This window comes from Melanostigma gelatinosum (assembly GCF_949748355.1).
Source record: "Melanostigma gelatinosum genome assembly, chromosome: 13".
Classification (NCBI taxonomy): Eukaryota; Metazoa; Chordata; class Actinopteri; order Perciformes; family Zoarcidae; genus Melanostigma; species Melanostigma gelatinosum.
Genome location: NC_136646.1, coordinates 1913416 through 1929344, shown reverse-complemented (window position 1 = coordinate 1929344; position 15929 = coordinate 1913416). Strand labels below are relative to the sequence as shown.

Here is a 15929-nt window from a genome sequence, read left to right as displayed (position 1 = left end):
TGTTCAGTGTGTTAGTGGTCCACCGAGAGCAGTTTGTTGTGCAGCCTGACAGCAGCAGGGAGAAAGGACTTGCGGTACCTCTCCCTCAGACACCGGGGGTGAATCAGCCGGTGACTGAAGGAGCTGTGCAGAGTGTCCTGCATGGGGTGGGAGGCGTGGCTCATCAGGGATGAGAGCTTCTCCCACCACCTCCACAGTATCCAGTGGACACCCCACCATGCTGCTGGCCTTCCTCACCTTTATCCCAGTATATTACTGGTTTAAATGGCTATACAATGTTTTCTGAACATGCATGTTCTACAAATAAAGATGATAATCCTGACAACCATCTTCTTTGATAATTTCAGCAAAAAATATGCAACGGCGAAGACTCATAAATCCAAAGGATGATGCAAAATTACACTGACACTGGAGCGGACAAAGTGGGACTTGATGTCAAATACATCAATGCCTTCAAAGGTAAGTTGAATGTTCTGATTTTGTAATCATGATTTAAGTATGAATAAACTTAACGGATATTTTTCTGTGTATGAAATAGGTCGCGGCATCTTCACCTGTACTCTATTTGAAAAGGGAGAATTTCTCTTAGAATATAGAGGTGAACTGATAAGCAAGCAAGAATGTGAGCGGAGACAGAGAATCTACCACCACAGCCTTAAGGTTTTCATGTTTGAGTATATATATATATATATATATATATATATATATATATATATCTCTATCTCTCTCTATATATATATATATATATATATATATATATATATATATATATATATATATATATATATATATATATATATATCTCTCTCTATCTCTATCTATCTCTCTCTATCTCTATCTATCTCTATCTATCTCTATCTATCTCTATCTATCTATCTCTATATATATATATATATATATATATATATATATATATATCTATCCATCCCTTAATTCATTGAAGATAGGATTGAAGATTGTGCTCAATATAACAAATACCAGATCTGTTAAAAAATGTAGCATTATTTATAAACTAAAACATAACATGACCGTAGTGAATTTCATTCTACCCCTTTCAGGCACACATGAATGAGTCTACTACACTCATTGGACCCATTTAAATGTTTCACCCTGATTTTCACTGTGACCAGTAAGAAAATTGCAGGCTTGACTAATCCTATTTAAAATATGTTGTAGTCCATACATATTTATACAGTAACCGACTGACTCACTTTTTATTGTTTTGTCTCTGAAATAACTGAAAGAATCTGATCTCTCACTCTCTGTGCATTGTGTATATGTATCCTGTTGCATGTAAGTATCCATCAGGTATAGAGCACATGGCAGACTACACAAGCCAGCTTCATTTTAGATTGCCTTGAGCCTCTCAAACCAAGCAGTACTCCTGGAATGAACCAGACCCAGTGAGGATCGTTGCATGCCGGTTAGTTTGTGGTCATTACGTCACATATATAGTAGGAAATATGAACCATGCAAGCTATTATCTTCAGTTGAAGCTAATGTTGAGCTGAGTGAAATGCTGCGTTTATGTTGTGCTTTTACCTATCGAGGGCTTTACTCACAAACACACAGAGAAGCAGCAAGGCGCCATGCACGGCGCTGGTCTTACCCATCATGGGGTTCAGTGTTTTGCTGAAGGACACTTCGATGTGTGGGCAGGAGGAGCCAAAGATCGAACTACCGACCTTGCGATTAATGGACAAACCTGCTGGGCCTCCTCCGGCCCCCCCAAATGTCCCTGGTCCAGATGGAGCTCAGGGTGAATCTCCAGTGTTTGTCCTCACAGCAACTCCCTCATAGCAGCTCTCTATGGAGGACTTAAAAGGTACAGTCCCCTATTGAGAACCGCTATACTTCAAATCAGCAGCCACGATGAGGCTCTGATCTGATATTTGATTTCAAACGTCTAACGTTTTCTAACCGTAGCGTCTTGGAATTAAACCCTCCTCGATTTCTGGTATCTTTTTTTACTTTTTGATAGTATGTCAGCTGTTCTGGTATCACTTCAATCTCTGATAACAACATGTTCTATTCTGAGAATTCGGAATGGTTGACTTTGGAGGGAGCTGTGTGTGTGTGTGTGTGTGTGTGTGTGTGTGTGTGTGTGTGTTTGTGTGTGCGTTTGTGTGTGTGTGTGTGTGTGTGTGTGTGTGTGTGTGTGTGTGTGTGTGTGTGTGTGTGTGTGTGTGTCTATCCGGGCTCCCCGTAGTCCTTCTATTGGTCTTCTGAGTGGGTGGTCTGTTCCAAGAGAGGAGCACTGGAAACATTATACCTACATACACACACACACACACACTCCCTGGAACACATCTCAAGACATCCATCCAACAGTTGTTTGTTATTTCAGTCTGAATCAAACTGCCATCCCTCGAGCCATACTGCTGGCTAATAAAAGCCAGTGCCCACATCTACAGAACAGAAGTCTCAGTGACATGGACTGAACCTGCAGGCCTCTGGATGAGAGGCCAGAGACTGATCAGGTTGTACTTTACAGTCTTCCTTACAAAGTCCACTATATCAGTGTTGTTGTTAAATGCTCTTTGAACTGAAATAACCTGGAGTCCTCCTCTTCCTTCCTGTCACTTCCCCTACATTCCCTGTGCTAAGAATAAGCTCTATCAAGTTCATGTGTGACTTGGCTTAACATAATTATACCATGACACCGCTACCTCTCTCTCTCTCTCCCTCCCTCTCTGTCTTGCTCCCCGGTGTCTCTTGTGGTCCTATAACCGGTAGACAATTAGCAGGGAAGGGTGGTTTTATGAATTAGCCGGTAACAAGGGATGAGCAAAAGAGGGATTGATTGATGGATGGAGGTGTTGAGCTTACAGAAAGTCAGATTTTCCGTGTTCAATGCTGTTAAGGGATAGTATTGTATTACAGAGCACATCAGAATGGACATGAGTGCAACAGACAATAGTCAGATAGAGAAAAACATCCTACTTCACATCAAATCTTCTCCTGGAGACTCCTAGAGAATGTATTTCCTCAATAGTAACAGGTGAGACCATCCTTTCATACATTTACACCAAAGATATCACTCAGGCGTTTCAATGAGAATGTATTGATGCAGTAGCTCTTCTGAGATCAAAGGTCCCCAACAAGGAAGTTAAGGCCATTTTTCACCAGTGCAATCCCAAAATGCAGTGCGGGAATTTAGTCAAATCTGCACAGTTCACGCATGACAACTATGCGCATCGGCTCCAGTGCGAATAATCTGCATTGCTTTATTCCATTTACTGGTAGAAAGTAGAACGGTTAATCACCTTCATACAGAGCCAGGCTGGCTGTTTCTTTGGGCTAAGCTAACTAACTGTTAGCTGTAAACCTTTGCAGGTTTCATGACTACATCCTATGAGTTTCCTCCTTCATAGTCCCCGTGTCCACAAACAATTAAACAAACCTATCCAGACAGCATGTCTAAGGGGCTAACATTAACCACACAAAACATCAAATAATCGCACCCCAAATTTGATGCTAATGCTAGCTGTTGTGGCTAGCCCTGTTCTGCGACCGACATATAACGTATGGTCTCTCTCAAGCCATATATTTTCCTTTATTTGGTTGTCGAGGCAGTCGTTACAGTATTTGTTGTTTAATATTTGCTTTTGAGAAATCAAATTGATCAAATATTCCCCCATTTTGTCAGCAGGCTAACTGCGACCCAAGATACTGAACCGTCTGGTCAATCCACCGATATCAAAGTCTGTTCAAATATACTCCCCCCCCCCCCCCCCCCCGCACAAATGCTCTGCAGGGGCATTCAAGCATTCACAAGAGTCCACAAAATCAGGTTTTATACATTTTGAATGAAAATCCTTGAAAGGAATTTTGATCTGTTTTTACTGTGAATGGTCTACATGGCTTTGATGGAGGATTAAATCCTTTCTCCGTGTATTACAAACTGCTGTGCAGTGTTTATGATCCGACAAGCCTTTAAACTTGTGGATCTGTTACTCAAACCTAACTGAATGGTATTTCATCTTCTGACAGGTACTTTACCTGACACGCAATAAAATAATATAAGTTAAATGCTGAGCAGCAAATCATTTCAACGCAGGTGTGACATATGATCCATTAATGTGGGTGTGACTGGGTATCTGACAGTACTTTGTTTCAAGCAGCAGTGTGTAGCAGGTTTAAATTGCATTTCGATCGGTTATGGAAACTGGGCTTGTATATGGTTGTGTGTGTGTGTGTGTGTGTGTATGAGAAAGATGCCAGTGATCTTTTTCCGTCTTTCTGTCTGTCTCTGTTCATTCATTATTAATCCCTCAACAGTGTCCCGCCCTACTCCCTGCTCATTTATTATGGCTGCGCAGTAGAAACGCACTGGTAGGGGCATCCTGTGCTAGGTGCACGTCTCAGGTGATGTAACATGCACTCTGGCGGCCATCTTGTAGATCCACAGCTCTCGACGACATCGGCTGTGAACAACTTAACAGTCTCAGCATGAAATCCACAAGAAAGGAATGGAAAAGATAAGAAATAACTGATATTGTGTAGCTTTAATTGACAATGTTATCGCAATACCTGACAGCGAACACAAGAGGGAGCTCCTCTGCACCGCACACATATGAGCTGGACACAGCAGCATATTACTGCCACCAATATCAAGTTATTTTCATAATAACAAGAACATTTTCTTGTATTAACGTACGGCTTTTCTCATTATGATAAATACGTTAACACTGTGAAACACCATACAGGAATTCACTGACATTAACTTATATCAGACCAAACGCCACAAAACTGCCCCAGGAGGAGAGCCGAGATGGAAGCTAAGCTAACCCAGCTAGGACCAGAGGCCGTTCCACTACCCAGCCTACTGCTGGCTGTCTGATGTTCGTCGCAGAACAATAAGATGGATGAAAGCAGCGGGAGATCAGTGACTGTTGAGCCCACATCTTCACAGGGACCTGGATCCATCGTCCATCCCGGATCAAGCTGCACTCAGGTGGACATCAGGACAGAGCTCAGGACTCCGGTGGGACGAGAGGAGGTGGGCTCTGTGTTTACACCATCATGCTTGGTGCTCACACAGTCAAAGTTGAGGGACAATGTTTTCCTCAGGTTGGATTTTTAATGTTAAGATGTCGGTCATATTAGACTTGTTTTTGTTGCTGCTGTTCACAGGAATGTACAGCTACGTCCGTTTTGTTTGTCATGTGTTTGTCACATGGCATCAGTCGATTTGAGAACTTAGGAGTTCTTCTGATGTGAATCTTTTGCCTTCGAATGACACGCTGTGTTTTCACTTTACTCATGAAATGATGTTCCAAGAGAAACATCAGCATGTCAGCATATCTCCCCGCAGGGTTCACACACCAAATCCAACGCGGTCGAACCCTGAATGAATGCTCACCAGTGGCCGCTCTCCATCTGCCGGTTACTGTGATAACTTTCTGTAATTTCATCACTGAAAAGAATCATTACTGCAAGGTCACTGGAGCAGCCTCGTGCTGTCTTTCTACCAGCTTTGGTGCATAGGGGCCTCCAGCTGCAGGTCCAGGTTCACCTCATTTACTTTACATTTTCAAGGCAGAAGGGGAATTTAACAATTTTATGTTTTACCTTCTTAAAATGTTTTATAGTGTGATAACATACTCATTTCTTTTTTTTATATATTTCTCATTATTTCAACACATCACTTAATACAAGCACTACTTATTAATACAATTAAAAGAAGTTCCAGTCAATGCTTTAACATGTAGTCTGCCATGGCCTGATAGATGGACAATGACCTGGATGTGTTGGTTCAACACCTGGATGTGTTGGTTCAACAGCTGGATGTGTTGGTTCCTGTTCCTATATGGAGCCTGTTAGAGCGGCAGTTTATAAAAAATAACTTTTTGTCATCATTGCTCAAACTGTCACTCTATCCTGGCAGTAGAGACAGATAACCTGTGGAACAATCTGCTTCCTCTGCCTCTTTTCAGTGCCACTAATGACATAACAAGATCCCGACGTTGGTTGGTTAGTTTTGGCTCCACTGTTTCCAGCAGGGCGGCCGGGTCACAGACGTTCTCACTGCCTGAAGTTTAAATATAATCCAGTATCTCCTCAATCCCTGTTTGACTCTGCAGCATGTGTGAGACTGATGGAGAGCCGAGGATATGCTGCTGGGTTATTTTATGTACTGCCAAAATAAATAAATAAATAAAAGAAGGAAGAAATGTCGTCATTATGCAAATAAGTTGTGTTCTGGGTTGGTGGGCTTGGGTTTGAGTTTGTGGTGAGCAGGCTGACACAAGGGGAAGTGGGCCTGAGGCCATTCAGACACACAGCATTGAATTATGGATGATTCTGTCGAAGAGAAATGCGTGTTTACTCTGTTGGTATTATAATTATGTATTGTGCTTACATGTAGCTTAGCAAAGGGCCCCCCTTGGTTACTGTTGCTATGCCTATCAAACGTTAGGTTTGGACAGTTGGCTCGCTCCGCGCATATCGCTCAGAGGTTCACTTTCTATGTGTGTTTGTTGTAATTAGAAACGCATCATATGAGTCGTGTTTAATCAGTTTTAATACAGTTTTTAAAGGAGCCTTTATCCGACAGTGAAGGAAAGGAGGCGGAGTTTCTGAGGGACGAAGAATTCACTTCAGTTAACTTTAGAAGTGTTTCTAGTTGGTTGCCATGGCGTGTGAAGGGAGCGGAATGTCAGGTAAGCTCAACGCACACTTAAAGACGTCCATTCGAGTTAAAGTGCATATTCCTATTTATCATGGCTGTATTTGTGTACATCGCCTGGCTGTATCCCGCACAGTGACACCATTGTGAACATGTAGGTGGAGGCAGGGCCGGACTGGCGGAAAAAAGTGGCCCGGGAGTTACTGTCAGACCGGCCCACTCAATACACCCACTCAATGCATCGCACGTATCGACCAGTCAGTGGCCTACTTGGAAAAATAACATACACTTAACATTATTTTGGATGATTACAAAGAAATTACATCATACATGTTTTTTTTAATAACATTTGGATCCACCAATTTGCCCGGATTGTTATTATATATATATATTATATTATTATTAATTATATATATAATTAATATATATATAATAATTTATATATAATATATATAATAAATAATATATATATATAATAATATATATATATATAATAATTTAATATATATATATATATATTATATATATATATATATATATATATATTATATTATTATATATATATAATATTATATTATTATTAATTATAATATTATATAATATAATATATTATATATAATTATATAATATATATAATATATATATAGTATATATAATATATATATATACTATACTACTATACTATACACATTGTACTATACACTGTACTACACATTCTGTACATTCTGTACTAGCTGTACACCAGACAGGTTTGGCTAGCTGGATGACGTCATGTTAATAACGTATTTAGCTTTTTAAAACAACGGGGACGGATCCAGCACGGACAGTTACGGGAGTGAGGGATGAGGAGGTAAGGAAACATGAGAACACCAGGGTAGGGAGTGAGGGATGAGGAGGTAAGGAAACATGAGAACACCAGGACACACATGGAGAACTCTGTCAAGCTACATGTTAGACAAAGTGAACATCTTTTCTTCTGCATAGCTGTCCTCAGTCTCATCTGCTTAACTTGGTCATGGAGGCATCAACATGTAATAGAGATGTTAAATTAACAGTGAAAACTCATCATAGCTTAATTTAACATCAGTATTCATAATAACACTTCATGTTTACTTCTCCTGATCTTTACCTCCTATAACAAGGTCCATAGGGGCATCTCAATGAATGAACATGTTATATTATATTATATAAGTGTTATTTACTGATTGTTTTCGTGTTGGAATACATGTTAAATATTTAACTGCCAAGTACTAATGCGTGTTTGATACTTACATTTTTTTTGCATTAAATCATACTGGGATGTTTGCTGAAATTGATAGGATGGCCCTACCTAGAACATGTTCCACCAGCCGCCACTGCAGGAAACGATACAATCTAACGATATTCAGGTTACCTTTAATTACACAAGTTGGAAAAATGAAATGAAAGAAAACCCCTCGTTGCTGGCAGGATGTCGCCTGAAGCGTGGAAGTCCAAACTCTTAGTCTGCTTCACTCAAGAGAGCAATAAGATAAAAGTGTGGTACCTTAGTTAATGCTGCTGAATCGGTATTACATTACTTATCCCCTCCCCCCAAAATAAAGGTGCCACACCAGAATGCCGGCTCCGGCGCTGAATCTATTTGAGGATGCTGATTGGCTAAATTGTATTTCACTCATTTATATCTTTAATCAGCATTAAAGCATCATTGGCTAAACTGCTTCATAGACCCGCCTCTTTGGGGCAGATTGCATGCTGGGTGTGTGTAGGGGTGCTGCCGGCTCACAGATGGAAACCACGAGTGTGAATACAGATCGCGAGGAGTAGTATAAATATCAGTCAGCGATTATGATCTTTAAGTATTAGAGTAAATTTAACGTGTTCTGTGAAGCATAGAATACAGTCGGGGTCGGCGATCTCAGAGCGAGGGCCGGTTGATGATGGAGGTGGTCCGGTATTGGACCGGCCCAAACCCCGTCGGCCTACCGGGGATACCGGGGGATCCCCGATGGCCAGTCCGCCCCTGCATGGAGGTTGTAACGCTGCCTTGTGTCATTTAACGCGAGTAACCCACTCATGCTGTTCTGTTCCTCCACAGACGCGAGGATCGGAGAGGCCCTGATCAAAGGGTGAGTCTCCTTTCTGTCAGTTGGCTGAAGTACGTTCTTCAGCTGCTTTACCTCACGTCAGTCCTTTGTGGAACTAAAGTCGTTATATCGCTCTCTTTAAAGCCACAACAATAGTATTGTTGTCATAGTGGAGCTCTACGCTGCTGTAAAAATCACATAAAGTCAAATAAAAGGAGGCATCACTTTGTCTGGAGCTTAATTTGATTTGTGTCGCATACACTCATCAATGCAGTTAAGAAGTTACCTTCCACAGCTTCAAACGGAGCCTCTGCACAGTATCGGGTTTGTGAAAGTGTTTCATCGTCCTGTTGTCCTGCAGGCTCATAGAGGAGGAGCTGAGGGACATGTCCTCGGAGGACGTCCCAGCGCTCACTCTGCTGGCTGTGGAGCATACTGAGCAGGAGCAGAAAATGGTGACCCAGCTGATCAACCGTATCCACAGCATCTGCGACACTATCCGAGCCGACGAGGAGTTACAAGAGTGAGTCTCTCGCCCGCTGTGTCTCAGCGCTTGTGATGCAATACGGAAAATAGAACCGGGGTAGATGTGTAATACGCGCTCCGTAGTTTCTTAACATTGTGAAGTTTTAGCCTGCTTCACAAAGAGGAGGCCGGAAGCACGTGTGTCCAGCTGCTTCCTACAGTTCACACGCTGCAATAATAAACTACCAAAACTGGTTTACAATTAAAAGGATTTTAATCCCACCGATGCAAGTATGATTACAGTTAAACAATGGAGTACATACTCCTATGAAATATTACAATATTACCCCACTTTGGAAAAAACTCGTCCCTGGTCCCATGAGACACAGCCGTCCCGTGGCACCACACGCTAAAGAGAACAAGAAAAATGCTTTTCTATTCCCGCCCTCATATCCGTTCGCAACTCCTCCCCTTCCGTTTATCCCAATTCCTATTGGCTAACTTCCAGGAGTGTATTCGCCTGTCTGGCTTTCTGTCCCTGCGTTTACTAACACATTCAATGTCGGTCAGTTATTGCTTAATCCCTTCTATGATAAACATTCCATATAATAGATAAGGCTTTGCAACTTTGGCATAAGCTTCATGTCTCAAATTCTACTGTTAGCTACTAATCCTAAAACACTTTATGCTTATCTTAATTATGCATTTCCAAAACACTTATGATGACTAATTATGAATTCTTAAATATGAATTATTAAACACTTTTATTATATCTACTAAACACACAGTTCTACGCTCAAATTTCTTACAACATCTACTTAAACTGCATCCTGTCTCTCTTTCAGAGCGATTGACGGAGTGGCTTGTTCCTCCAGCTCGAAGTGGGACCACTTTAAGCAAGTGGCGGCCAGAGTGATTGAGGAGGGGATCACCTGGGAGAGGATCGCTCTGTTCTTTTACGTTGCCGCCAAGCTAGCCGTCAAGGTGGGTTAGCTTCTTTTCTTCTCAGAGCTCGCCTGTCCATCAGAAGGTCTGGCAGTGCTGTGACCTGCCTCGATGAGGAGGGTTGTGTTCCAGCTGGAGAGGCGATCAGCGCTGATGCTCACTACCAGAATGATTCTTGTTCCTTGGAATGCATCTGTCTTTGCATGACCTACTGCAGCTGCTAGTGATTTATCAGGCGTCCATCGGATCGCTCAGCCAACTTTTGGCGCGTTTCACTTTGTATTTTCCATTCAAAGCTTTACTCATCACCTCAAAAGTGTATTGTTTTAATTTGAAATGTCTTCATTTGGGGGCTTTTCCAAACAAATATTGATAAAAAGTGATTGTTTGCGCTTCTGTGTGTATGTCACATATACATACATATATATATATATATATATATACATACATATATATATATATATATATATATATATATATATGAATATATATATATATATATGAATATATATATATATATATGAATATATATATATATATATGAATATCTATATATGAATATATATATCTATATATGAATATATATAGATATATATATATATGAATATATATATGAACATATATATCTCATATCAGACAACAGTCTGATGTTCACTGATCCAGCCATGTTATTGAATTTGGCAGCATCGTCTCTTTGTGTATGGACCTCTTTGTGTTTCTGCTGTCCATCAGATGGTGGAGGCTCGCCTCCCTCAGTTAGTGACGGACATCCTGAAGTGGACCGTGCAGTTTTTCACGAACAATCTGCTGGGCTGGATTGTGGATCATGGAGGATGGGTATGTTGGGCCTTCATTTCTTCCATGTGCTTACTCTCAGAGCACTTTCCTCTCTACCATGTTGGTTCTGTGGTTCTGCGGAACGCAGCGACTCTGCGACCTTTGTTCAGTTAGCCTCTCTGTATGAGATGATACAGCTGTATAGATGAAGCTCTCTGCGTTTCCTTCTTGGTGGGACTGCAACAAGGCGGGGCCAGCCCTATAAATGCCAACGTCTGGCCCTGATGTACGGAGTATAGTTTTGGAGTTTCCCCGTTGGCCGTTGCTCTTTTAAAATAAATAGGGGGGGACCCTCCTCCATAGAGTGCCGCAGGGATGACGTCATTTTGTAGAGCAAAGTTAGCTTAGCAGTGGTTCTCTTGACCAAAGACAGCCTACATGATTTTCCCATCCACGTTTAGTCTCATTTACCCACATGTTAGCAACCGGCTTAAGACACCTAAAAGCCTCAAAATTCACGAGAAGGGTATCTGCTGATGTATTTTATATTGTAGAACAAAGCGTAAACTATCATAAGCTTGTGTTAACCACAGACCTTATTTCAGGCATCCTACCAAAAACACATCAAAACAACCATTGACTTTGAGACGACTGAACAGGAAGTGCAAAAATGCTGAATCATTTCTGTGTTTTAGTCCCGCCCGTTTGCTCAGTGCTCCAATCAATTTCCCCATTTCCTGTTGTACTTCGATATGCTACGTCTGCTCAAAGGTAGCATTACTATGGAACTGAAGTTTTATTATACGCGCTCACTGTGTATGTAGACACATCTTAAGTTGGCTAATGTTAGCGAAATGCTAGCTAACTAGCTAATGTAGGGCTAAAGCTAAGTTGATCTGTTAATGTGAGATTCAGACATGTTAGCTTCCTCTGATCTCTGTGGTAACGTGAGAGATTATTAAGATGAATTATCGTTAGCCAGAAAAGATCACGCTAACGTTCCTTTGCTAATATTATCTCTACCTGCCGTGCCAACGTAACTTTAGTATTTGTCATTTATTTGGATATACACAAAGTCTGACACCCCAGCAGAAGTTACCTGTGTGTGTGTGTGTGTGTGTGTGTGTGTGTCCCTCCATCACATACTGTAGTCCTAACTGTTGTCTTATTGATGCTACATTCTGATACACAGAAATTGAATGCACCCGGCTAAACGACATTGACTAGCATCACCAGGCACAATTGAAAATGTAAATTAGTTCCACGTGTAGCTAGTACGTTGTACTGGAAGGTGGATTTACAACACTGCAGACCAGCCAATGAGAGAGAACCTTCACCACCTCGACACGGCACTTCCTGCACAAACCTGCTGTTTTTAAATAGCCAAGCATCAACAGCGACCGCAATATGTTTTGTATTCACTGGACCCAGATCTTGGGGGTGGGTGCACAGTGGAAAACGAATAGAGAAGAGCTGAGAACAGAGCTGTACCGTGGAGACGCGGCATTAGTCTGATACGGGATTGACAAACGATGGTAGTGTTCACACATGAGACAACACACTGGCTGCGCAGTACGTTAGGGGTTAAGTTCCGGTGGTGGAAAAGTTTTCAAAGGAGTTTGAGGGGCTGAACATCGCTGACCCAGCTGCTGCTTCAGCTTGTGAAGCTTTATTCACAGTTCTGCTCACCGTGAAGTGCACAGCAGCATAGCAAGGCGGATGGATATTTCTCATGTTTGTTGTCACTTCCTGCACCGACAATAAAACATTCCGGAGCCACATGGACGACAGATAGTCAATCACATTTGTAAAAAAGTAATCGGCATTTAGTGGCATGAATGTTTTCCAGATGCATGTTTTCCACACCAGGTGATCGGAGCTGTCTCTCCACAGATCAACAGTTTTTCGGAGCTGGAGGTGGCGTCCGTGCAGAGTGTGTCGTCGCTGAGCTCCCACAGCTACGGCCTCATCGTCATCTTTATCACCGGCCTGGCTCTAGGGAGCTTCATCACCTGGAGACTGACCAGATGGCACTGAGGCTCGCATTTCATTCACACACAAAAGCAGCCCTGCCCAAACAACGGAGCCTGTGGCTTGTTACAATTGCTTTTTTGTAATAAAATCGTGAAGTCACAGCAATGGTTTGCACGTATTAATCAATGCAATTTTAGTGCTAAATGTGTGAAACATCGTAGAATGAAGCAGTCATTTGAGCATTCTTCACATACCTTCATCGTCGGACATGTCGAGGAACTCATTCATGGTCTCTGGGACATTGATTTTGTGTTTTTCTGATGCACTCTGTAAATGTGGAAAAAAGATGGACAACTGAAACTTGAATGTGCCTCATTGGGGCCTGTCTACAACATATTAAAAAAACAGGGCTCTGACATCTTCAGAAGTAAAAGATGGTCTGAGCTCATCAAGAGTACGACAGGGACATGTACCCCATGCTGAAGTCTGAGTTTGATACAGGCAAAAATCAGTTCTAGATAATCTAGAGGGATTTTTCCAGGTGGTCCTATTGTAGGCCTTGTCCACAATGTGTGTGCACAATCTGGGGGTTCTAGGACCCATATTTGAGAAATTATGGCCATTCTTGCATATGCCAAAATATAAGTGACTAAGGCCCCAATTAAGCCCAATTAAACCCTTTGTGGCTGTTTTTGGGGACCTTACCTTGCAGCTATGAGGCCCAGATTATAGGTGTGTAATGGTGACGAGCCCCTCTTTGAGGCAGAAAAGGATTTAAAACCCTACCCCTTTTTAAAGTATAAACAGTTTGAGAAAAGACTGGTAAAATCTGGATTTTGACCACTTTTTAATATTGATCAATTTTAAAACACTTGTCAATGGCCTTCTTTGATGAAATTCACATATGATGGCCAAAACAGGACCCTCTTCAAGGTTCAATTGGATTCAAGTCATTAGCATGCTGCTACCGGAAGTTAGCTTTCCCAAGGTTCTACAGATATCTCGCTTTAGATCCTGCATCACCTTATCACAGGTGACTGATTTATGCAAAAATCAGGCAGTTCCAACCTTTCACTACGATTTAATGGCCCGTTTCTCACTTGCCAAAACAGGCCGAAAGATGAGGTCATATGCCTCAATTTTGACCTTTGGGGCTGTTTTTGGGGACCTTAACTTGCAGCTACGAGGCCCAGATTATAGGTGTGTAATGGTGACGAGCCCCTCTTTGAAGGAGAAAATTAATCAAATCTCTACTTTAAATTAAAGTGGACATTTTGAGAGAAAAGACTGTTGAAGGCCATGTCGGAACATAAGTGTCATCTGGGTAGAGACATCCATAGTTCACTATGGGAAAAGTGTTTGGAATGTCCCATTGAGTTTCATACCATTTAACGATGGGGCAAAGATGGAATGACTGTGAAAATTTCACGGTCCTAGCCCATTGTTTTATGGGGTAATTAGGCCAAATAACTTTAAAATGAAGAAAAATGCCATATATTACTACGGGAAAAGTGTACCGAATTTCCTATTGATTTTCATACCACGTGGTTTGTGGCCAAGGGCCGACTGACTGTGAAAATTTCAGCATGCTAGCCCATTGCTTTCTAGGGATATTAACTGAACGTCTATTTAAGCCAAATAAATGCTAAATGCCATGAATCACTATGGGAAAACTGTACAGAATTTCCCGTTGATATTCAGACCATTTCATCTTGGGGCAGAGGTTGACTTAATGTGACAATTTCAGCCTCCTAGCCCATTGTTTTCTAGGTGTCTTTAGGCAGAATTGAGTCAAAAGGCCGTAATTTCTACGTGTACGGAGTTTACCATAGCAGAAAGTGTATGGAATTTCCCCTTGATTTTCATACCACATGGTCTTTGGCCAAAGGTCGACTGACTGTTAAACTTTCAGGGTCCTAGCCCATTGCTTTCTATGGGAATTCTGGCAGAGTTCGGTGAGAAATCCATAATTCACTATGGGAAAAGTGTTTGGAATTTCCCCTTGATTTTCATACCACATGGTCATTGGCCAAAGGTCGACTGACCGTTCAATTTTCAGGGTCCTAGCCCATTGCTTTCTATGGGAATGTGGGCCGAGTTCGGTGAGAAATCCATAATTCACTATGGGAAAAGTCTTTGGAATTTCCCCTTGAGTTTCATACCACATGGTCATCGGTCAAAGGTCGACTGACTGAGCAGGAGCAGAAGATGGTGACCCAGCTGATCAATCGTATCCACAGCATCTGCGACACTATCCGAGCCGACGAGGAGTTACAAGAGTGAGTCTCTCGCCCGCTGTGTCTCAGCGCTTGTGATGCAATACGGAAAATAGAACCGGGGTAGATGTGTAATACGCGCTCCGTAGTTTCTTAACATTGTGAAGTTTTAGCCTGCTTCACAAAGAGGAGGCCGGAAGCACGTGTGTCCAGCTGCTTCCTACAGTTCACACGCTGCAATAATAAATCTACCAAAACTGGTTTACAATTAAAAGGATTTTAATCCCACCGATGCAAGTATGATTACAGTTAAACAATGGAGTACATACTCCTATGAAATATTACAATATTACCCCACTTTGGAAAAAACTCGTCCCTGGTCCCATGAGACACAGCCGTCCCGTGGCACCACACGCTAAAGAGAACGAGAAAAATGCTTTTCTATTCCCGCCCTCATATCCGTTCGCAACTCCTCCCCTTCCGTTTATCCCAATTCCTATTGGCTAACTTCCAGGAGTGTATTCGCCTGTCTGGCTTTCTGTCCCTGCGTTTACTAACACATTCAATGTCGGTCAGTTATTGCTTAATCCCTTCTATGATAAACATTCCATATAATAGATAAGGCTTTGCAACTTTGGCATAAGCTTCATGTCTCAAATTCTACTGTTAGCTACTAATCCTAAAACACTTTATGCTTATCTTAATTATGCATTTCCAAAACACTTATGATGACTAATTATGAATTCTTAAATATGAATTATTAAACACTTTTATTATATCTACTAAACACACAGTTCTACGCTCAAATTTCTTACAACATCTACTTAAACTGCATCCTGTCTCTCTTTCAGAGCG

General features: G+C 41.6%; 1 protein-coding gene across 1 annotated transcript; it reads left to right on the top strand.

Annotated features, from left to right (window-relative positions):
- Nucleotides 1–6637: 6637 nt before the first annotated feature.
- LOC306787326 (apoptosis regulator BAX-like) lies at nt 6638–12921 on the top strand (the record flags this gene model as incomplete). The annotated part of the gene is made up of 6 exons (XM_079282444.1): nt 6638–6665; nt 8709–8739; nt 9059–9158; nt 10015–10146; nt 10840–10944; nt 12778–12921. The coding sequence occupies 6 exons, from the start codon at nt 6638–6640 to the stop codon at nt 12919–12921; spliced, it is 540 nt and encodes a 179-aa protein (XP_079138570.1).
- Nucleotides 12922–15929: the final 3008 nt, after the last annotated feature.